This window comes from Cimex lectularius, unplaced genomic scaffold (assembly GCF_000648675.2).
Source record: "Cimex lectularius strain Harlan isolate CLEC.00 unplaced genomic scaffold, Clec_2.1 scaffold153, whole genome shotgun sequence".
Lineage (NCBI taxonomy): Eukaryota > Metazoa > Arthropoda > Insecta > Hemiptera > Cimicidae > Cimex > Cimex lectularius.
Window position 1 is genome coordinate 691,982 of NW_019392833.1, and position 25,006 is coordinate 716,987.

Sequence of the window (25,006 nt, forward strand, 5' to 3'; positions counted from 1 at the left end):
AGTGAAGGATGTATTTGTATGACAAAAACTAAGCACCCACTATCTCTCGATAAAATAAAACGTATAAATTATCGACCCAAATTAAATAGTTATGGAGAACAACGATGTGAAAAAACACATTCTTATGTTAAATATTATTCAATGTTAAATATTGATATTCCCAAATGGGTTTTCATTTTTTTATGGTATTTATCATTATAATATTATTTACTTAAGATGTCTTAATGAGGCAGTATACCAGTAACGTTTAACATAAAACATCGCTGTTGAAACTTCGATGGCGATCGACAAAAATCCCACCATTACTACATTGGTGATTATAAAAATATATTATCGTTTATTGGGGACTAAAACCGAACATGGCCAATGGATTCATTGGATACAGCAGTAATAAGACCGAAAATGAAAAAACTATGGATCACTAACCTGGTGGACCAAAGTGAACGAAAAAAAGCTACTCATATTAAGCAGCATACAAATGCTGGAAAACTTATGTATCACAGAGGCAATGGAAACTAACCCCCTCTCCCAATTGCAGTAGAAACTCTGCTAAACTTACTTTTGTAGAAAATAGTTATAAAAAGAGAAGCAAACAAAAGCTCATTTAGGCTCCAGAAACAATCAAACTGGATGGGAACACTTTGGGCAAACAACAAGAATCAATAAATTCAGACACTCTTTCCTAGAAATGGGGACTGACCACATGATCTCGGACACATTCTTTGCAACATCTTATAACGCCTCAAGTCACTGCAAATGGGAAGAAGAATTCAGGAGGAAGTCAGATACAATGATATGGTATGCAGATGGCTCCAAAACAAATGAAGGAACCAGTTTTTCATCAGACGTTTTATGTACAAGTCAAAAACGTAACCAATCAAACTCATTAGTGCACTTCGATCGTTCAAGCAGAAATACTTGCCATCGATGCTTGTTTCTTGGAACTCATAAAAAATTACACTGACAAAAATTTCACACAAGATCGGATAGCCAAACAGCATTTCAAGTGTTAGTATGTAAAAAATAACATCAAAACTATTGAATCTCCAAAACCTGGGGAAACACATCTATCTGATGATACCTTGGGTACTAGGACACAGAGGAATTTTAGGAAACGAAAAAGCAGATAAACTAGCCACAGAAGATTATCTACGCCACAAACTTATTATTGGAATAACAAAAACACACACGGAATACTCCATCACAGAATGGATTAAAAAAAGACAAAACTCTAGGGGCGTTATATCCAGAAAGCTTATGCTATAACAGCTATCAGCATGACTGGCAAATTCACTGCTGCAGTTAAAGAGGGCAAAGTCAGAAAAGTGATATAACTTTAGTCACTAGCATCTGAGTAAACATGTACACACATGGTTTTATTTAATGCGGACCTTATTTGTAGGTTATGCAGTGAGGAGGAAGAAAAAGCTACCCATATTTGAATGGGAAACAACTGCTCAACCTGGGATAAAAAGAAAACCCAGGGAAAGGAATTATAGGACATCAGTCCTAGTACTCCTTAGGAGAAATTTTGAGTCGATTGCACTGAACTAAGGAACAAGGAAAGAACAATAAACCAAACGGCTGCAGTGCTTGGGGAACATGAACTCCCACATCCCTTCATCATCTTATCGTTTAAAATATCAAAATGTTGATGTTAATTTTGCACATTGATCTCGATGTTGTATCCTGTTCTGCTATTTTTGCGTACATTTATCTTTTTTCCTAAGTCGCAGTGATGTTTTTACGACTAAACGATCGTTGAAAAACTTTTAACAAACTTCCGGATTTCCCACTTGAAGGATTTGTCGCTGTACAAACTTTTTTAATCGGTTTATAGTTTGAACGTCTTTATTCGTAAAAAAACTACTTTTTTCTCGTTTAGATAGGAAGTTTAGTTGATAAAGAAACCATTATTTTTGTATATTTTCAAAGCTTCATTAAAAAACCATTGATTTAAGCAATTTCTTTTAGTTAAGTTGGATCTACACTTCCCAGTTTGTCTCCGAACGGTGTTCAATTCAATTACAACCCTTGTTCGTCTTCAATCCACCTTGATTTACTGATCTCTAATAATTAAACCCCAAAACGGCCAGAAAGCAGATGGCCTTTTAGTTTTATATGTAATCTAAAAATCCGCATATCCCTTGTCCGGCAGGAAAATCCAAAGGTTTTTTCACAGAAAATTCCATTAATTTACTAAGCGATTCGTTTTTCGTCAAAACATAATATTGACTACTAGGCAAAATAGTTTTTAATTTTTTAAAAAGTTTTAATTTATTTTAATAAGTTACCCTTGACAACTTATAAGAATTATATAATAATTATTGGTCCCAAGGTGTACGGTTTTGTGTTTATTCATACAATTTCGGGGGTGTAGGCAAATTATTTCAAAGAGATTTATACTTGTTTCTGTCTATTTCATTTGTTGAAGTGTATGCTGAAGGATTTTGTTGGTCTGCTTGATGAGGTAGTATCTGATTTCAGTATGTTATATATGTTTGTATCATTTATGATTGTATTGTTTGTAGTCGTCATTATAAACGGTTACTATTAGTTTTGTGGAGCCTGAACCCTGACCCCTTCATATCACTACGAACTCTCCAGGCACACTTATATCATTGAACACTTGTTCAACAAATGGCAAATGAAAGTCAAAACAGGAAAATCGCGAAACATAACCTTCACTCTTCATCGTATCGTTTTATCTAAAATATGTAATAACCTCTCCCCCTTGCCAAAAACGTCATCCCCTACTTTGGGCTGTATCTACAATAAGCGATTTACCTGGAATCCTCCATAAGTTAAAAGGCTGAACCAACGATACCGATTACTTAAAAGAACTAACGGACAACAGATCTAGACTCTCCGTCGACAACAAACTACTCATATACAACTCAAAACTAAATGGACATATTGCATGGAACTATGCGGTCTATCTATTTCAATAACCTCACAATCCATACCCTACAATCAACCCTTCGATGTTTCCTACTAATCTCCTCCCCTACCCTATTCCCACTGGCTCTCAGATAGTGCGTATTGAATTCATGATTTAGGAGACACTGGATTCCATCTCCGCTTATTTTCTTTTATTACACCTATATGCCTAATTTATCAATGTAATCGCGCCGGTACAGATTGTTACTAATAACAATTTTAAAAAAGTTCAGCCTTGTAAATTATTAATAATAGCTTTAACATCCTGAGGAATCATCATAAAATCATCGAAAAACTGAGCAGAGTATGTGAGTGTTTTCTCTCAAATGTGTGGTGATTAGTGATCGTTAGTCGATGATTATTCGAAAATTGTGAGTTGCGGTCTGGTGACACGCAAGGGTGGCACAATTACGCAGAAAACAAACACTTTGAGTGAGTAGAAATATTTTGATAGAACATAAAAACATATATTTTTTTTGCATTGTATAAATTCATTTTTTCCACATCCTACATGCATTTATTAAATTTAAACAATGTTTGTAAATCCCAGGCTCTGAAGAGGATCTCAATAAAGATGGAAACGTTGGCACGATAAAAAAAATATTTTTCTGAAACCAACATCACACCAGACCGCATCTCACGATTTTCGAATTTCGAATAATCATTTTCTCTCAAATTTGCCTTATATAAGGCCTTAAATCCTTGATTTATTTACAATTAATAATTATCTTGATGTCCGACCTGGTTCGTTGTTGTGATTGTAAATTGAAGATTTTAGGCGTTATCTGTGTGATTATGTATAAACACTGTTGACCTGCATTGACAGAACAATTTACAATGGCCTCATCGGTCGGGTTTGATCACTATACGCCATTTGATTTACTAAAACAGGTAAATGACAAATGAGATATATTTCAAAACTCTTTAATGATAATGATAAATTATGTTTCCATGAACAACAGATAGGCTTGTTATTTTTGAAATGATAATTTTAATCAATTATATTTATGATTATTCCTTTTGAACTTTTCGTTTTATGTAATACATTTTAAATCGAAGTACTTTCTTTTCCCCGTTGCTAATAAAACAGGGTAAATAACACCCAGAAAATAAGCAAAACCAAAGTGAAATTTCACCGTTATCGTACGTCTACCTGCTTAACCACTACATGGTAATCCGTTGAGTTAATCTGACACAGAGAGGCCTGGATAACAAATGACCTAAGCACCGGACACGTCCACAGGAGGAATTTATTGCTTTAAAACCACCGACATGACAGGAGAATTAGTTATTAAAAATATCAAGTTTGTCTTGTATATATCCGTTCACCATTCAACAAATCTGGTGTGTTTTACTGGCAAAAACAATCCTGTTTTCAACGAGATCTGAATTTTCGTATTAAATATCTTGTCGAACAGCCTTCAAAATGAAGCATTTCAATGGTTCGACACCGTCGCTCTTATTTACCATCATGGCCGGTCCATTTACCTTTCTCCTCTTTCCTCTGCCCTTTTACCACAATGAACCGTCCTTCCTTTCGCCGGGCTCTTTACGTTTAAATTCGTTTCAGTCCATTCGAGGACACTGACATATCCAACCCGGGTGTCAGTTGTCATCCCTCTTCCATGTAGTAAGCGGAATATAAATGATTATAAAAACAGTTCAGAGATTGGTTAAACAATTTACAATATATTTACGTAAACAAACATTGATAACTATGTTATAGAAAATATATTGACCGTCATGCCGTTTATAGTAATATTAACTGTAGCTATACAAATGTGAAAACAGTTAATTTTTGCTGCACCCAGAGGACACATGCCACGAGAAATCAGCCAATGTTGGCACTCATTGTGAAGGGTTAAGGGCTAGGAGGTTTCAGGCCATCGTCGATTAAGCCGACGCGGCGGGTTCTCGGAATGGAAATGCGGGGAGAGAGCTCGAGTATTTAGGTTAGGATGGATCGGGAGGTTGGTGTGGAACTTGTGGAATCAGGAATGGCTCATTTCGTTGACAAAAGAAATCATGAGGTCTTTGTGGATAGCATGGTTAGCGTCGTAGTAAAAAGCTTTGGCGATTTTTCTGAGGACTTTTAATTTGATGTGCTGGATTTTGAAGGGCTTGGAAAAAAGCAAAGTTCTATTCCATATGTCCAAAGTGGCCTCAGTAAAGTCTTGAATAAGGTTAATTTGGGTTGACGGTCAACATTTCGTTCCTAGAACTCTTCTGTTCAGTTGTTCTCTCTTAAGTCTTGTGTGTATATAGTGACTAGATGTAGTCCTGCGTAAGTGACGAATGGAAGACGGTATCTCTTTGTTGTTGATGTACAGTAGAGGGTTAGACTGTTTTTTCATTGTGAACGTACACTGAGTGCATTTTTTTAATTCTGTCTTGTCCTCCACATATTGCCCCAGTTTTCGATAAGCTCACGGTGTCGTTGGAAGTTGGAGGTAGCTTGGAAAGGATTCGAATTAGAGGACGAAATTGCGGTTTCAACAATTAGGTGGTGATGACGGTGTTAGGAGTGCAGATAGGTCAACAGTACGGATGATATAAAGGATGGGACGAAGAATGCTCCCTTGTAGGATGCCAGCTTGTATAGGTCTGGTTTCCGAGAACTCGTTGCTGCACATTCTGAAGCAGCGGTCGGTTAGGTAAGTTTTCAGGATAAGGTAATAAATAATTAGTACGAACGTTTTATGTTTATAAACAGTCCCGTGTATTGATAGATGAGATGCAAAATTGCTGTGACAACTTTCGCAGTACTCAGACATTTTACATATTCCAGGTGATTCACAGTCGTTAAAAATGACAGTAAATGAGTCATTCATAATCTTTTGAGACAAACAAGCACTTATACGTTGTGTCCACTAATTACAATTTACAATTACAGAGCACGAAATACTTATATTATGCATCGTACTTGCATACTTACTTACTGACATCATACTTTGCTTTATAACCATTTAACATCATGGAATATATACCAAGGTCTAAATTTATGTAATGCCTTCTCCAATAAATAAATAAAATAAGAGAAAATGAATTTACGATGAAAATTATTCAAGGTCTATGAAAACATTTTTATTGGCAAATGATTTTCAAATGACAAAATCTAACTTTAATTTTTAACTTATGCAGTCTTGAATATGAATATATTGTTATAAATTATACTGTTATGTGCCTATTTCTGTTTTTTCTTCTTTTCTTTTTCATGATATGTTTCTATTATATTGTCCTCGATTTGTAATATCATTTTATTTAGTTATTCATGAATTTGTTTTTGTTGATTTTGCAGCCCTAGTGAACCTGCAGGTTAGAAGTTTTCCTCACTTCTGAAATCTCGTTTGTGAAGCATTGTGAAGTTAAATATCCTCTCTTACGATTAATAGTCAAATGGAAGTTTATTTTACTATGTGTTTAAAATCGGGCAAATTTAACACGTTAGTCAAACCAAAATTTAAATTGTAATGCCGAATGATGACGACCGCGGTAGCAGAGCAGGTAAAGGCATCTGCTGCTGATGCTTTATTCGCGAGGTTCTGGATTCAAATCACGGCATGATCCATACAATTTAAATTATGGATGGTTGTTGAAAAATGTCATAAAGTCGTTCTGATCCTTCGTCTGATAACCAACTGTTAGTGGAACATTAAAACCTTCTGTCTGACAGGAATTACTGAACTTTTGACGATTCACACTTTTTAAAAATTTTTAAATTGTATGTCAAAAATGACGTTACACCATAACAAGATAAATCATTCATAATGCTAGATCTGCAAAAATCACTAGTAAACTTGCGGGTGGATTCATTTTTACCGTATTATTTGACAATTGATTTGTTCCTAACTGCTACAAAAGCATATAATCAACTGTCACGACCTGTAGTCAGACTAAATTATGTCGAAAGTTAAATAATTTGAAGCAAATTTTAAAGATACAAAATTTAAAAAACTCTAACGCTATTTATTGAAAAAGGGAATTGTTGGTAAAATGCCATAACAACTCATACTTTCTTGAGATTTTTAAGTAATTCTAGTTTAGTTATGGTCGTTAAATGTCGGCTGATGAAAAGTTTTATAAGCAATGAAAACTGGCAGTTGTGAAGCATTTCATTGATTTCCAAGAAATCATTTAATCAATCCTTGAAAGAGACTTCCAGAAGTTAAAAAACGTCTTTCAAGTAATGTTCTTCAACAAGTTAGTTCCGTTTGTGTAAAATCTATTCGTAAATCCGCAGTAAATTTTCTATGTAAAAAAAACATATAAAAATACTTTAACGTAGCAGTTAGTTAGTATAGGCAATCTGGTTTTCAAGTCCTTTGATTAGAAATGTTTACCAAATAGCCGTGTTCTGTATTTGATGATTTTGTATTAATTAATTAAAGTTTTTAGTAGAGATTAAAAAGTCAGTGTCACGAGCAGGATTCGAACCCACGACTTTCGACTAGATACGCCGCTGCTCTACCACTTGAGCTATCGTGACTTCGAGCCACTCGGGCACCAACTTCCCATCTCAACCCCACCTTTTGAATTTTCCCTCCTTTTTGCCATCTATCATTCTGTCATTCTCATTCTATCTAGCCGAAATCCGTGGGTTCGAATCCTGCTCGTGACACTGACTTTTTTATCTCAACTAAAAACCTTAATTAATTGAAAGATATCAATTAGTCAAGCAGACCACGAAAACTAGTAAATTTTGTATTAAGTTCAACTTAATTGGTAAAAGTTGCTCTCATTTTGATTGGGTAATACAACAAACTTTGCCCTTGTAAAAGAATTTCCATTTGAATTTTATTGACATATACATTTTTATTTGCTTTCATCTTTAACTGAAAACGTTTTAACATTCCGATTTTATTATATTATTTGAAAAGAAGACCGGTTTAACCCCTTTTTTTTTTTTTAATCAAATTGAAACAAAGCGACAAAGTCAAATGGGAATTTTCAATCGATCCGATATTACTTTTATTAGCTACTGGCGACAGAAAAATAATAGGTAGAGAACAAATGGCAAGTGGTGCCGCGGGCTATCGCATTAATCGGATGTCCATTGGAGTTTTAATGCCGCGCTTCGCAAAAGGCCGGCTGCAAGTCGTAAATCCTATGTGTCCGCGGTCTACTGGCTGCACGTCAGTAATTCATATTTGAACAAACCATTTCCTTTAAAGGGTGAAAAATAAATAAATAAAAAGCCTTTCACCCTCCCGCCACAGCCGGCCGACCTTTCCCACCCATTTTCCTGGAGTAAGTAACTTCTTACGTCTAAAAATAAATGAATATCATGGGCAATTGAAAATAGAGCGTTTTCCTTTCTTTAAAAAAAAGATTTATGTCAAACTGTCAATTGGATGTATAGCACTGAATATATCTCCGTTCAACTGCTCGTGATTCTGTGTAGTCATGACAGGAGTTTTTGAATGCCGAATGTTTCTTTCTTCTCGTATTATTTCTTATTTCTATTCACTGAAGTATGAAAGAGGTTTACAAAAATGTATCATACTTAAGAATCCAATTTTTCAGGAAAATGGACAAACTAAAATTATGTGTATATTTGAATGTGTTTTGTTATAGTTTGTGCGGCATTTCTAATACTTGTGTAAATTTTATGAGTTAATGAAACGTAAAACATCTCGGTTTGAGGGTTCTAAAATTGCAACAAATGATATAATTGCTTTCATCAGAAAAATAAAAATTGACAAAAATAGACGTGGGTAGTGTCAAATTTCCTGAAAAAGTTAAATAATTAAACAAGAATGGGTAGTGATGTCAAAAAAATCAAAATAGAGCAGTTAAAGCTAAGATTTTAATTTTTCGTTCTTTGTAATTTCGAAAAAGATTAGTTACTCTATTCCTCATATTCTAACAATAGTTAACTGATATAAATATAATAAAACCTATTATCATTAAAAACGAAATTATCATTACAAGTAAGGTTTTTATTGAACCTCTCCAACCAATTAATTCTTTTATTTCATGCATTTCGGGCTCAGCAGCCATCCCCCTCACCAACCTTTATTTCAATAAAAATGTGCATAAAAAGTTAAAATTACCTTAGAGGAACAATGTTGTCACCCTTAATTTTTTAATTATTTCTTACACAATCCTCTAGTCATTATCTGGAAACAATATTGGGCGCGTTTTAAAGGGTTAGAGGTAAATAAAACACAGATAAAATCTCCCACTTGTGTTTTCAATTGGATTTTGTAAATAAATCTTTGAATAGTCAATCTTTTTTTCGTTGGGTCTTCTGCAGAGCTTCTTTCTAACGTTCAGGTGATTTGATTTTTTTAAGCTTTATCATTTTGAAGTTTCATTGTTTGAGTGACGGTTTTAAGTTATGCAGATTCGTCTAGAATCATAGCATATTTGGAAGATGGAAGAAGTCAAGCGTATGTTTCCAGGGTGGTTAAGATTTCGAGAACAAAGGTTTTGGAGGGGTACTAAAATATTCCACAGCATACACTCAAAATCTCATGAAATTGATGTATGATGATGGTTTGTAGATTTTTGAGCATGAAAGTCCTAATTTACAACAAAGTTCTAAGAGTTATTGTTTACTGGCTGATTTTAAGTAAGTGGAGGACTAAGTACTTACGGATCGTCGAAGACAACTAACTGTGAGTACGAGCTATTCAAACATTGGGAATTGAACCAGATTGATTTTTTGATTTTTGAGCATGAAAGTCCCAATTTATAACAAAGCTTTAAGAGTTCTTGTTTACTGGCTGATTTTAAGTAAGTGGAGGACTAAGTACTTACGGATCGTTGAAAACAACTAAATGTGAGTATGAATATTTTTGTCGTTATAGAGGAGTGAATTGAGACCGAAGGGAACGCGATTTCGCAGATAGGTGCAAGAGAGATCCTGTGAAATAAGGAGTGCAATATAAGAATATGAACTGCTTTAAATTATTCATTTCATTCATGCGCGTAGGAATGCCACCCTATAAAAGAATTATCCTTGAACAGGAAGCGGTAAACGGTTGTTTTATTGTATAAAGTGATAGCTATGTGTCCCTGGATTGTGTTGAGAGTGAAGGTATTTTTGGCGCGAATTTGTTGTGTGAGAAGACGGAGGTATCCACTTGACACTCAAATAGGATAGTTTATTTAATAGGTGAAAAATACTTTACCACCCTAACTGAGTGAATGGTGTGCAAATAGGTATGAATTTAATTAAGTTTTTTAAATTGAAGGGTGTGCCCCTGGCTCCATACAGAAAGCGTGTTGGAATGCCATCCGACATAACGGGTGTGGTTGAGCACAGTAGCGAGTATCTCCGCCCCTGTTCAGATTCTTGGAAGAAACAGGGTTCTTTTATTGTTTATAACGTTCACAAATATCTTGTGTTTCTTGTGCATTGTTATATGTTGGAACTAAATGTATTTAATAGCGTGAATATGTAATGTGAAAGGGACTATTTCGGAATACTGAGTACCCAATCGATCCTCAATCAGGTGAGAAAATGATTGCGTTGGGGGCTCAAATTTCCAAGGAGTTGGTCTTTTGGAGCCCAACCTTGGCGGCTGGACGGATAAGACAGAATTCTGACCCCGGACTGCCCAATACTCATGGTAGGTGAGTAAGGTCGCCTGTCGATAATTTATTGTAAATTACAAAAACTGAAATTGCCTTGTAGTGCGAGAAGTGATTAGTTCAACTCTACACATCAGTGAACGTATGAACATGCGTGTGCAGATTTAAGCTTATTTAAATCAGTAATCATTTAGTCAATTTTATGTTTGGTAAAGTTATTTTTATAATGATTTATTTTGAATCATTTTTATTCTATATATATATAATAATTTGATTTTTAATGAAAAGGTAATTTATTTTTTTAATCAAAATCCGAAGAGAAATACTTCCTTTCTTATTTAGACTCATACCTGACGATTAATTGTGACTATTGTTACAATTTTGAGTTCAGCCCTTCATGTTATTCTTGTACATTTGTTTAATAGAATACCAAAGAAGGCCTTAGATAAAGTACCCAGACATATAGAAAAATCCACAATGTATGGAAATTAAAATTTGAATAATTTATAAGCCAAGAAATAAATTTTCGAAAAACCAACATCATGAATCAATATGTATTGAATAATCAATGGCATAGTAATTAATTGACTATTAAATATTCAATAAATTAAATTCAATTTGTATGGTACTAAATGTGGAATGATTGTACATATAAATTTTAAAATCTCATTACAAAGAAAAAGGGAATTTAAATTTTCTCGTTCATGCTTTTCTAGTTGTGTGTAAATAACGAAAAGCAGAAAAAACAATGCAGTATGCTTAACTATTAACTATTTAAGAATGTCAGATGTTTCCATGTTGTCTACGTGGTGATGAAGCTGTAATTAAGTTTATGTCCCCGCTGGTTTCTTCAGTTTTGAACTCTTCAGTTTTCTCTCGTGTCAGTGCTATCTTTGTTGTCGGTGTGATGAACTTTGTTGGATTTGTGTTTTTATTGCTAGGATCGGATTTTATGATCGAATGTTTTCTTTTTGTTTGTGTAGTTTTTGAATTGTTTAAGTGATATATGTGTTCTGTTCTTAATTTAAGTTTCAATCTTTTTGTGCTCTTTTATGTATTTTTATTCTCTTACAGCCTTAAGCGTGGGGAGTATTGTCCTGGTATATTTCTCAACATGGCGCAAGCCTTCGATCGAGTCTGGCACCAGGGCTTCTCTCCAAGTTAAAAGCTCTTCTCTCCTTAACTTATTACCTGATCCTAAAATCCTACATGTCCAATAGGTATTATCAAATTAGACAAGGTCCAAATCTTTTCTCTTTCTTCTTTGTCAGGGCTGGAGTACTTCAAGGAATTCCTAGACCCTCTCCTACATACAATATACACTTCTAGTCGAAATCTCTCTAAATCCTAACACATTCCTAGCTACATTCGCAGGCAACACATTTATCCTTTCCTCGCACCAAACCCCAGACATAGCTGCCTCCAACATCCAAGCCCATCTAAACTAAAAATCAATGGACCAAAAGATGGATAATAAAAATTAATCAAAATAAATGCATCACACAAACTTTACCCTCCGCCTTGCTACATTTCCAACACTCTATCAACATAGCTATGCCGACTGCTGACATAGTTAAATATCTAGGCATATTTTTCAAAAGACTGACATGGAACCACCACACAAAACTGAAAAGACAGGAACTTAACAAACGATATAAAGCAATTAATTAAGGTTTTTAGTTGAGATAAAAAAGTCAATGGCATGAGCGGGATTCGAACCCACGATCTTCGGCTAGATACGTCGCTGCTCTACCACTTGAGCTATCGTGACCTCGTTCCATTCGGACACCAACTTCCCATCTCAACCCCACCTTTTGAATTTTCCCTCCTTTTTGCCATTTTTCAAATGTCGTGTAATCGGATTGGATACTCGACGACAAATGAAATGGCCGGAGAGCTTTAGTGAAGTATACTTCATTTTAATTCATTATATTCACTAATTTCGTGGTCCGCTTGACCAATTAATATATTGCAATTAATTAAGGTTTTTAATTGAGATAAAAAAGTCAATGGCATGAGTGGGATTCGAACCCACGATCTTCGGGTAGATAGCCGCACCTATCGTGACCTCGATCCAATCCGATTACACGACATTTGAAAAATGGCAAAAAGGAGGGAAAATTCAAAAGGTGTGGTTGAGATGGGAAGTTGGTGACCGAGTGGATCGAGGTCACTATGCTCAAGTGGTAGAGCAGCGGCGTATCTAGCCGAAGATCGATGGTTCGAATCCCGCTCGTGCCATTGACTTTTTTATCTCAACTAAAAACCTTAATTAATTGCAATATATTAATTGGTCAAGCGGACCACGAAATTGGGGAATTAAACGATATAAACTTCTTGTACGTTTACTAGACTTACGATGAAAACTTTCACTAACGAACATACTGTTAATATATAAAAAAGAACTCCGAACCATATGGATTTACGGAATAGATCTGAGTGGCTCAATCAAACGCTCCAATTCCGAAATTAATCAGTCACTGCAGTCAAAAATTCTCCGCAAAAACACCAATGCTCATTATTACGTCTCCAACCTTACCGTGTACACCGACTTCCAAATTCCTTTTGTCAAAGAAAACATCCCGTTCCACAAATTTCCATAACCCCATAAGTATACACACTAACCAACATGTCCTAACAACTAGATGAGGTCGACTTAACTTTTCCAGCCGTCACGCCATTTTATTTTATTTTACTTTATTTTTTATATTATATATGTATATATGTGTGTATATGTATGCTTATATGTATATAACTTTTTTTTAATGTCAACCAACTTAACATATATCATTTGTTTGTTGCATCTCTAGATGCAGGTACAAATTTCGTACAAAATAAGTTTTTATTAGATTTTTCGTTATGTTTGTGCATTACAAAATTTTCGAATATGTTCATTTTTCGTTCTTGTTGTACGTTTTGAAGTAGTTTTCTGCTTGCTTTATTTTTGAGGGGTCATGATTTTCTATAAAGTGAGTTTTTTCTGTCTTTTATTTTTCGTAAAATAATACATAGATAAAATATTTCGTTGCATAAATACAAATCATCCTTTAATGACACACGACTCTTGCATGTTGTCGAGCAGGTTTCATTTTGCTTATTTTATTACCGTATAACTGACCTTTTATTGTTTGAACTTATCTTTTGAAGACAATTAAGGTTTTTGTGTTAAGTAATGTAATTCCAGAAGATAGTGAATCATGTTTTTTTTAAGAGGAGTACCGATTAACCTGCCAGCTAAGTTTAAAAGTCTTTTAATCTAATCTGTATAATCCTATCGTTAAACGTTATCACTTTTGATGTCATGTTTTTCAGAACGTCGAATTTTCAAGCCGTCGAGGGGGAGTAATTGTGGAAACAATATTCGGTTTGGATGCGATTCGACGGAAGTCCTTCTAAAAAGGGGACTGGTTTCGCCGTGGGTCATTGTAGATTCAAAACAAAACCCCGGACCCGAAATAATGGGCGCACATACATGAATCATAAATCCAGAGAGGCCTCCTGGCTTTCACCACTCCACGTCGAACATTTATAACGAGGCTAAATTAATACAGTCAAATTGCCGGCTCGTGTGACCTAACCTACCAACCGAAGTTATTATCTCCTTTTCCAGACTTGGCGGTTTGGTAAAGAAAATCATATTTCAGGAGCGAAGCAAGTTTTACAAATTCCCTCTTATTCAAAGAAAGGATCTACTAGTTAACATTTTAAATTGTATAGAAAGTATCTACTATGTTAGTATTTTAAATTGTATACAATTAAGAAAACTACTACTTACTCCTTCGTTCATTTTTTTGAATATCTTTGCAAAAAAAACCCAGCAAGTCTCAATCTTCTAAAAGTCATCATTTCGCCCGATCAAAACGCACATTAGTTCAGCACACTGTGTTATCTCAGTGTGATTTATGTTCTATCATTAAAGCCAGGTGGGCTGATATATTACTTTCCGTTGGGGCAATCGCTATCACGAATCTCTAGTAGCTTTCTTGATTTCCCACTATTATTCGATACGTCCTTGATTTATCGGTCGAGTCATAAACTTGATTTTGGCGTCAAAGCCCGCTTCCGGCGTCCAGACGTCAATACTTGGTCAACAGTCTGACTATAAAGGAATTTCCCTGTGGCGCTCGGATTTCGTCGGACATTGCATGAAGAATTGTTTGTTCTTTATGCCAAATATATTTCAAATAAGAATCTCAAATAAGATAAAGGATGGTCTGAGAAATGTGCTAACGACATAAAACATCCAAATCATCAATAGAAAAATATAACATCGTTCTACCTTGTTTATTTTTTGTCGCTTTAGTATATATTTACTACTATGTTTTATTTTTTTTACACATATATCACTATCTCACCTCAGCACCTACACCTCTCTCTTACAAACTCACTCTCACTCATAAAAATCTTTCTATCGAAATAACTTATTTTATATAATAATAATAAAAGGTCTTTTCCAACTACATGTTGATGTCGAGGGGTCAAATCACTTCACAATGCATTTTTCATACTAATTTCAATAAAACACCACGGGCTCTCCGGGACACGAACAGAGTACTACAAACGTGGCAATTACCTACTCATTATACATATATTATTCTTAACGTTATACTTTGTTCTAAATCAAATTTTAATTCTGCCTACTATCATTCTAACGGTATTGATAAGTAAATCAAACTGACATGAAAAAAATCTTAAAAATTAAAACAAATTATTGAGTAATAATGAAATTAAACATTCAAAATTTTGTATAGAAAAAAAGCTTTTTAAGTAAAGTACAATAATTACTATCAAACGTGAAGGTTTAACGTCCATTGGTTGTAAATCATCTGGTGCGCATGCTTGATATGTTAAAGTGTGTGCCAATTTTTAGTGGGTCTATATTTTGCCTATCACTTTTTCTCTGTCACATTTTCTAGCTCTTTCTTTCACTTACTCTTTCTCTCTCTCTCACTCTCTCTCTCCCTCTCTCTATGTTATCTATCTATCTGCATCTCCTATGCATATCTTTACCTATCTCTTAATCTTTTACATTTTCCAACCTTATCTATTATATATGTTTGTTTTAATCCAAATCATATTCTGCTTCTCTTTTTTCTTTCATTTAGCGATTTCTTTTAAGTAATTTATTTATACATTTATGCTCTGTCTGTGTCTCTCAATCACTGTCTCTCTCTCTCTATGTATATACATATATATTTATATATAAGTTATATACGAGCATAACTATTTTGTTAAATAAATAATGTGATGACAATGCTATGATGCAGGTGTTGCTCCTAGAATTGTCATCAGCACTCTCTCCCACTCTAGAGATTTTATAAGGATTTTCATTTAACCAACGAATTAGTCTTAAGTTAGATTTACCGAAAGCATACCGAAGAGATTTGATTTATATTCGTAAATTAAAAGACCTGAATGTATATCAGTACTTAGTTGTAATTTCTGGAATAAAAGATTTTCGCATTCAACAAAAGAAATAATTATTCAGAAATCGTGAGATGCGGTCTGGTGTGATGTAGGTTTCAGAAAAACATTTTCTTTATCGTGCCAACGTTTCAATCTTTATTGAGATCATTTTCAGGGCTCAAAGTGTTTGTCTTCTGTGTAATTGTGCCATTCTTGCGTCTGAATGATCTCAATAAAGATCAAATCGTTGGCACGATAAAGAAAATGTTTTTCTGAAACCTATATCACACCAGACCGCATCTCACGATTTCTGAATAATTTTCGATTAACGGTCACTAATCATCACACAAAAGAAATAATTTAACTGGCGCAGTCGGACTGGACATTGTCAAAAGTTATTGAATGAATATCGAGTAACTTCCCGTTTTTTACGGTTAATTGGCAATCGGACAATCAAAAATCGGTGAAGAGATCAGCGCATATGAACTTTTCTCCCGGACAACGACATCGAACTTCTAGACGCTCGGAACCAACGAATATGGTAGTAGGAGGAGCTCTCGTTTTTTGTTTTTTTTGTAAGTTAATAATTAAAATAATCTCATTTAAATTTGTAATATTATTAACATATTCTTAAAAAACGAACTTTTTATTAATTGTTAACAAATATCCAAAACGGCTCTCCCAGAATTTAAAAGAGAATTTCTGGAGATGGTCCCGGAAACCAATGGAGACCCAACCGTTCTAACACGATTCTTAGAGATGTCGCAAAAATTAGTTAACACATTTGTAGATACTAACCACCCTAATAATTTCCAAAATGTGTACCTGCTTTCATGCTTAAGAAATAAGATAAAAGGTCCTGCAGCTCAAGTGATTGAAAATAGTAACGTGTCAAACTGGGCAGATTTAAAAACTGCATTGTTAGAGGGATACGCCGAAAAAATGGACGCATTCACTCTCCAGATTGAAATCTCTAGACTAACACAACAAAATCGTTATACTCGTATATAACTTATATATATATATATCTTTACCTCCGTCTTTTTTAACTTTCCTTTTAGTTGTTTTGAAGCGATGGTTTTGTCAGTTTGCATAAAATTGAATGAGCTAGATTGAAAGTAAAAATAAAAATGTAAGTTATAGTTGGAAAAAACGTCGTTTTAACATTTTTTAATTGACTGAAAAAGACGCTATAATTATTGCGATATTTGAAAGTAGAGGTATACTTCGCCTTTCATTCACTGTCTCTCCTTCCTTCTCATTGAACATACGATTATTTTTTCCTGTAAAGACTGAATTTTCTCTTTCACTACTTATTTATCTTTTTTCCCTTTGTGTAATTTTATATGTGACAATAAATGTATGGGTTTCTTTTAAAAATGGTTATCGGTTACAATTGCGTATCAATTATTGTAATATTGACTATACTGTTGGTCACGTTCTTTCCAACGGAAGCAATTTTTATGCCTAACATCGTGGCTATGTTAACGAAGTAAAACATGGATCTCATTAATTCAAGAATAAATTTTGTTTATGTTTTCTTTTTCATACGGAAAACGAGATAAAACCCATAAAAAGTAGTCCCACGCAAATTGGTGAAATGTGAAGGATCCATTAATAAATAAGCAGAACTCGGTTACGAATACCACGAATTCCGTATTATTGTTTTTGCTCGTGTATTTATTTAAAAAAATAAAATTATAATAATGTGGAAAAAAGAAGAGGTATGTGAAAGAAGCTTCTGTTGCAATTGGATATCATGGAGGTCTTATTGAATTTTGATATATCGGGTTGTCCGGAAAATAATGCAGGATTTTAAGTTTTCATTAAAAAAAATCTATATAAAATATTCTGTTTACGTTTACAGGATTACTCATTTGTATGAATGTCAACACTTATTAATCCTCTTCCAAATGATATTGTTTGTTTACCTCTGTAGCATTCCGCTACTTGGAAATAATTCAGTCATCCTTATAATGTCAAAGCGAGAATTTCGTACGATTTTCTTTTACGAGTTTAAACTCGGCCGAAGCGGAGCCCAAACGGCTAGAAACATTAACCAAGTCTGGGGCGAGGGTTGTGTTAATGAGTGCACTGTGCAAAGGTGGTTTAAAAAATTTCGGGAGGGAGATTTCAGCCTTGAAGATGAAGAAGGTCGTGAAAGGCCTTCCTCTCTTAATGATGATGTTCTGCGATCAGTGGTGGAAGAAAACCCCAAAACAACTGTTCGAGAACTTGCAGAGCAACTCAAAGTCAGTAAAACGACCGTCGCTGACCACCTCAAGGCGATTGGAAAAGTGAAAAAACTCGAAAATTGGGTTCCACACTCATTAAACGATCGCCAAAAAAATCAGCGCTTTGATGTTTGTGCATCACTTCTTTGTCGAAACAAAAATGACCCATTTCTGGCCAGAATTGTTACATGTGACGAAAAGTGGATTCTCTACGATAACACTAGACGTTCTGGACAGTGGCTCGACAAAGGAGAAGCTCCAATACATTTTCCAAAGCCCCCAACTCATCAAAAAAAGGTAATGGTTACGGTATGGTGGGCTTCATTTGGTTTAATACACTACAGCTTCTTAAATCCTGGCGAAACCATCAATGCTGAATCATATTGTAACCAAATTAATACCATGCATCAGAAATTGGCAGTAATGAAGCCCTCTTTGGTCAATCGGAAAGGGCCCATTTTGTTGCATGACAACGCTCGACCACATGTGTCACGTGTAACGTCACAAAAATTATTGGAGCTTGGCTATGAAACTTTGCCTCACCCACCCTACTCTCCGGACCTCTCGCCTACTGACTACCATTTTTTTAGACACCTGGACCACTACTTACAACACATAATATTCAAAAATCAAACGGAACTGGAAAATGCATTTATTGACTTTATCAATTCTAAAAATTCTGAATTCTACTCAGACGGAATTAATAAGTTACCAACACGTTGGGAGAAATGTATTGAGAGTATGGGAAATTATTTTGATTAAAGAACATTGCTTTAAAGTAACTAGTTTCTTTTTTTTTGTTTAATACCAAAATCCTGCATTATTTTCCGGACAACCCAATATCTCTGTTGTAGCTACCGGCGTTTGCCAAATGAACTCACGATTTTTTGTTGCTTTTCACATACACCTTTTTACATGTGTGGCCCGAATACGACTTTGATGATCATTACTGATAAACTTTCAGCCGTTCGTAACTGATGGCAGAACATAAAGATGATGAAACGAGAACACGTAGTATACACTCCATTTATGATGACACCGGGCAAAATATTTACGAATAAAAGCGGCATGTATCGAACAGCAAATATTTCAATAAATTATTATTTTAAAACATTATCTTTAATTTATCAGATCTAACCCAATAAATTAAAGTTTTATTATTTTAACTTTAATAAAATGGATAGTGTTTAAGTGCTAAACATAAAGTATTCATTTAAAATTATTAAAAAGGTTACGAAAGGCAAGTCAGCGGTAATAGACAAATAATAATAGTCAAAAGAACTGTTAGATAATCATTTACCTTACAACAATATTATGTATATGCCTTTAGTACCAAGTAGATAATCCACCTATATTTGTAATACCCCGTCCAATAAAATCAAATCCTTTGAATATCAAATAAATCAAAGGTTTAACCGGATATTGGTATAAATCAGTCTACTAATCCCAGTGGTGTATTGGACCAACTGGTGTCCGCTAGAACTAACGATAGAGGCTACTTCTAGTTTAAGCAACTAACTTCAAAATATAATAAACAAATAAAAAATTAAATGTGCTTTTTGACAACATTGGACGTTGTTATTTGCTTAAAAATTTAAAACGCATTTTAGCAGATCGTAGAACCTACTCTTTAAACCTAAAGACGTAATTGCTAATATTAATCGTGAAAATAAAATTATTAAATAATTAATATATTATGAATCTATAAATTATTTTATAAATTCAAATTCATGTATTACATGTAAAACAATTTTATTCTAACGGTAACTCCACTAATTTTCGTGGTCCGCTTGACTAATTAATATATTTCAATTAATTAAGGTTTTTAGTTGAGATTAAAAAGCGAGTGTGACGAGCGGGATTCGAACCCACGGCCTTCGGCTAGATAAGCCGCTACTCTACCACTTGAGCTATCGTGACTTCGATCCACTCGGACACCATCTTCCCATCTCAACCCCACCTTTTTTGAATTTTCTCTCCTTTTTGCAATATTTCAAATGTCGTTTAATCTATTTGATTCTCGGCGACAAATGAAATGGCCACGGAGAGCTTTTAGTGAAGTATACTTCATTTTAACTTAGTAAATTCACTAATTTTCGTGGTCCGCTTGGCCAATGACTATCTTTCAATTAATTAAGGTTTTTAGTTGACTGTTGTAATTAAGTAATTACGAACCACGAAGTTAGTGTCCGAGTGGATCGAAGTCACGATAGCTCAAGTGGTAGAGTAGCGGCGTATCTAGTCGAAGGTCGTGAGTTCGAATCCTTCTCGTGACACCGACTTTTTTATCTCAACTAAAAACTTAAAAGATAATTTCGTACGAGATAACCTTCTACATTTATATTATTATTTCCTTCATAAGAATTATTTAAATCAATAAATTGATGTGAGAGTGATTGACCCTATGTTAAAAAATAAACAAATCTTGTTTTCTTATTAGTAATAAATCATTTAATAATCTTTTCTTTTTTTTAATTATGGAGTGAGACCAACGTGAACTGGTCATTATTTTTGTAATATGATATAGCATATCATCACGATCAAGGTTACAAATCTAATTAATACAATAGATTTATGATTTGGTTAAAATTGGATAAGCTTTCTTTTTTTAAAGCGCAGGAAAGAACTTTCGCCGAAATCTATCCAATTACACGTTGAATTATGCATGGATGTCTTGTTTTATCCTACTGGTATTTTTTGTGTGTAATAGCACACGTCGAGAAAAAGGATTCTTTCCAAGAAAAGGAAAATAAGATTAGAAAGGGAAATTTAAAGCTTTGTTCGTACGTAATCCGCGGTGTATCATCTGAGATAGCGGAGGTGTCCTCGTAACATGGCAACACTTTGTTACCCATTTGGAAGAAAATGGAATTTACAACAGTCTAGATTATTTGGAACATCATCAGAAATTTAAAGGAATGAGGAATTCTAGCGACCAGAGTTGAAATGCCGATTTTGTAAAACAATACAATTATGTAAATTTTTTTGGGTTTAACATAAAGAACCATATAAGCAATAGATAGAAAAGTTGGCCAAATATTAGTGGCAGATAAAATAGGAAAATTAATCAATAGATAGAAATACACAGATAGAAAAAAAGAAAGAGAAAGAGAACGTACGAACGAATTTATAGTCACAGAATCTCGTCTAATTTTACCACTCTTCCAAGTCTACACGAGAGAGTGGGAAATAGATGAACAGATGTCGATAGGCAGAAAGACGAAGAAAAACTGTTATACATTAAGAAGGAAAAAAAACCTTATGTCCTGGGAACAAGTTCCCCTAACAACATTTGTTCATGTTTATGTTATGGCATAATAGAAGAATATAGCAATAATGCAATAATAATAATAATAATAAGAGTAATACTGTAATTATAAAAATTGATTCCCACAACATCAATGTACTTATTTATATTAATTTTTAAGTGTACAAATATATTCATATTATAAGTTATTTGTCCAAACTAAATCTTATCCTTTCCGTTTTTTAGAAAAGAAGAAAAATAATATTAATAATAATAAGAAAAAGAGAGAAAGGGTGAGATGGGGGGTGAGAGAGAGAGAGAGAGAGAGAGAGAGAGAGAGAGAGAGAGGGAGGGAGAGAGCGAAAGTGTAAATTTTTACCAATGATGACCTACATTTTCATTTTTACGTTCATTCGAGTTTATTTCATTTTATGACGGCAAAATCTTTGATTCAGATTCACTAAAACGAAACAAAAAAATAAAAAGGTAATGAAAAAGACAGGGGAGAGAGAGTGTGAAATAGATTAAGATAGTATTAATAACCAAAAGAGAAAGAGAAGAAGTTAAAAATGAAATGAGTCGTGAGTGAGAGTAAGGAAAAATGAAAAGATAAATAATTAAAAGATTTTTCTTATTGGACAATAAGAATAATGATTGAAGAACAGTGGAAGAATATTTCTACGTCAGTACGGTAAGCTATTAATTAAACAATATTGACTTTTGAGAAAGTTCGTAATTATAAACTCAAGAATAAACATTAGTTAATATATAACAGTTGCAGGAAACACAGTAACACGTAAAACATGTTTAACTAAAGGAGTTATATTAAAGTAATTTATACCTTAATTGCTCAAGTATTGAAGAATATTGAATTTGATATCACTTTAGAATAGTAGTATTATTTATTTGTATTACTGTACGTGATAATTAAAATAAAATTTTGAAAAAATTTAGTGCGATGGCCGGGAATCGAACCCGGATCAACTGCTTGGAAGGCAACTATGCTCACCATTACACCACCATCGCAGCTCGAAGAAACTTACTTTCTATATCCCCAGGAGCAACGGGAACGTAAGAGATTCGATCAGTATATTATATAATTTGAAATTTATTTTTCTCTTATTTTTTTAAGTTTATAATTATATATACAGGGTGATTCACAATCTATGCGCGCAACTCAAGGAGATGATTCTACAGCTTATTTGCAACAAAAAATATTCTTTACATTTTTAAAAATTCTCAAAAGTTTCGGAGATATTTATAAATTAATTTCCATTGACCAAAATGCTAAATTTTTAGGTTAAAACCGTCATAACGTCTTTGCTCTTTAAGGTAAGCAAATCTGGTAACACCATTAGAAAGAGGGATAAATGTCCCATTAGGTAGTGATAAAAAAAATTTTAAAACCATTCCTTTAAGCATTTCATTTTGTGTTATCATGAAACAATTCACTTTTTGTCATTTCAGCTAGAGTTTTAGTCTGCAATGTCAACTAAGGGCTATCTCAGAAGAAACTTCTGCATGTAATAAGCTTGAAAACCATGAGCTTTTTTCTATGATACAATGATCATTAGCGGAATAATATGGTTTGTATAGGAAATTCATGCTTTCTTTTTCCTTTATTCATATTGATAATGCAATAAAAAGTAATTACTTTTAAAAATAAAATAAAGTCCCGTTTTTAGGAAAAATACAAAATTAGTGGAAAAAATTGACGAGAAGGAAAAGGTCCGCCTTAATCCCTTGATTTGATGTGGCTGTTGCGTACACAAGAGAACTTGTTTACTTAATTATTACAATCCCTTCCCTTTGCTGTTAATATTTAATGATTTACTAACTAGCACTTGTTCCATAACGTTAGTTTAGTACTACTGTGTGCATAAATTGCGTGTTTTAGTACCTGTTTAATCCTCTGTCTTGGTGCGTACGAAATAAAAACATGGATGAAATATTATTGGAGGTAAGATTTTTCGGTTCAAGGTGAAATATTATTTGCTTTTATTTATGAATGTACTGTTGATGAGAGCAAGATCAATGCTGGAAGAGGGATATCCGTGCAATCGTCGAGTAGAGGATATCATGTCATGGCCCCTCTAAAACAATGGCTCATAACTAGCCACTATTAGCCATCGCGCGGCCATTGTGCTCAGGGTAGGGTGGAGAGCAGTGGCCGATGGTTAATTGTGAGGGATCATCAAAAAGAGTCAAACGAGGTGCGTTTACACCATACCACACAATGAGACAAGATGCCATTATGTAGACGTATTGCGGAGCAGGGGAAGATCAGCAGACTATGAGGTTATGAAGGTAGTGGTGCCTTGAAGAACACCTATGTTGCTAATACATGTGTACGAAGAATAAAAGAAACTACATAAACAACACGATCGGATAAGTGGGATTCGAGAAAGTGGTAGAAGGATAGAAACAATTTGAGATAGGACAACTATGGCAATTCACTTTTTGGAAAAGATAGTTCTACCCACCGAAGTTTTAGCTGAGAAGTACTATCTTTACGAAAAAGTAAGGTAGTAGAAAGTACTTCGAATTTCATGACCAGTTGCTGAGTAGAATTCTTGACGTTGTTCCAAAAAATAAAGCTTGTATTACTTCTTCAACTGACTGGTGGAAAAGAGGGTATTGAATGCCTTAAGTGAATAGAGGAGTAGTGACAGTATACCATGTGGAACACTAGCGGTGACAAAATAAATGGCACGAAGGAATATGAAGGTTAAAGGAAAAAAAATTAACATAATTTATTTGAAACTGCATTATGAGCTCTCTTTACATTCACTAATTTCGTGGTCCGCTTGACCAATTAATATATTACAATTAATTAAGGTTTTTAGTTGAGGTAAAATCTCTCTTTATATTGACTTGATTCACAGTTGTAAAGTCTATAAGCAGAACTCTATGTGCACTAGAGAACAAGATTGAGCTAAAACGTTCATCCACCACGAATTCCCTCCACATGCCGGTCCGTGAGGCTTATCAATCTGAGTTTATGTTAATGACGATGTCATCTGATCCCACTCCTGGAATATATTTTCCCCTGGGGGAAATCACAATCGTAAAACCGGAAATTACCTGGATTTGGCAGAGGGTCTCGCTGTAGGGCCAGCAGCGGAACAGCGCCGGGAGGAATCCGAAAGGAGTTACGAGCACGCCGATGGCCAGGTCGTTACTCGCTAACGACGTAAGGAGGTAACGAGGCTGTAAAAAAAGAGAAAAATAAAATAAGATGTAGAATCAATTTACGATTTTCAAAAGCTATAGAACTTTTAATTACGTTCATTTTTAAGTTGAACCATAAACTAGTTTATAGAGCATGCTTTTTTTTAACTTCACAATTATCAATAACAGACTCTAAGTCCCCAATTTATAACTCTTTTATATTTTTAGTCACCGGTCTTTTCGATGTAATTATTCACTGGGTCAATTATACTTACAATAAAGAATTTAGGAATAAATTTAAAATTAAATAAACCGTCTTATTTATTGTTTTATTAAATAATAAAGATTACAACATACGTAGTTAAGACCCATTTCACTTGACTAAACATTTTAAAACATTAACAGTGATTTATTTTTCGTTTCTCCTGTTCGATCCAACACAAAGTTCTAAAAATAAATAAATCCAACA

At 34.1% G+C, this 25,006-nt stretch overlaps 1 protein-coding gene and 1 non-coding gene across 3 annotated transcripts in view; both read right to left on the bottom strand.

Annotated features, from left to right (window-relative positions):
• Positions 1–22,320: 22,320 nt before the first annotated feature.
• On the bottom strand, positions 22,321–22,392 carry Trnag-ucc. The gene has a single exon. It is a non-coding gene; the product is annotated as a tRNA-Gly (tRNA).
• Positions 22,393–24,222: 1,830 nt separating this feature from the next.
• The window catches only part of LOC112127488 (trace amine-associated receptor 5-like), a 177,304-nt gene continuing 176,520 nt past the window's right edge, over positions 24,223–25,006 (bottom strand). For both annotated transcript variants that reach the window (XM_024228561.1, XM_024228562.1), the window contains one exon: positions 24,223–24,576. In XM_024228561.1, coding sequence (XP_024084329.1) covers positions 24,355–24,576 — 222 coding nt within the window. In that variant the 3' untranslated portion in view covers positions 24,223–24,354. The remainder of the gene's footprint in view (positions 24,577–25,006) is intronic.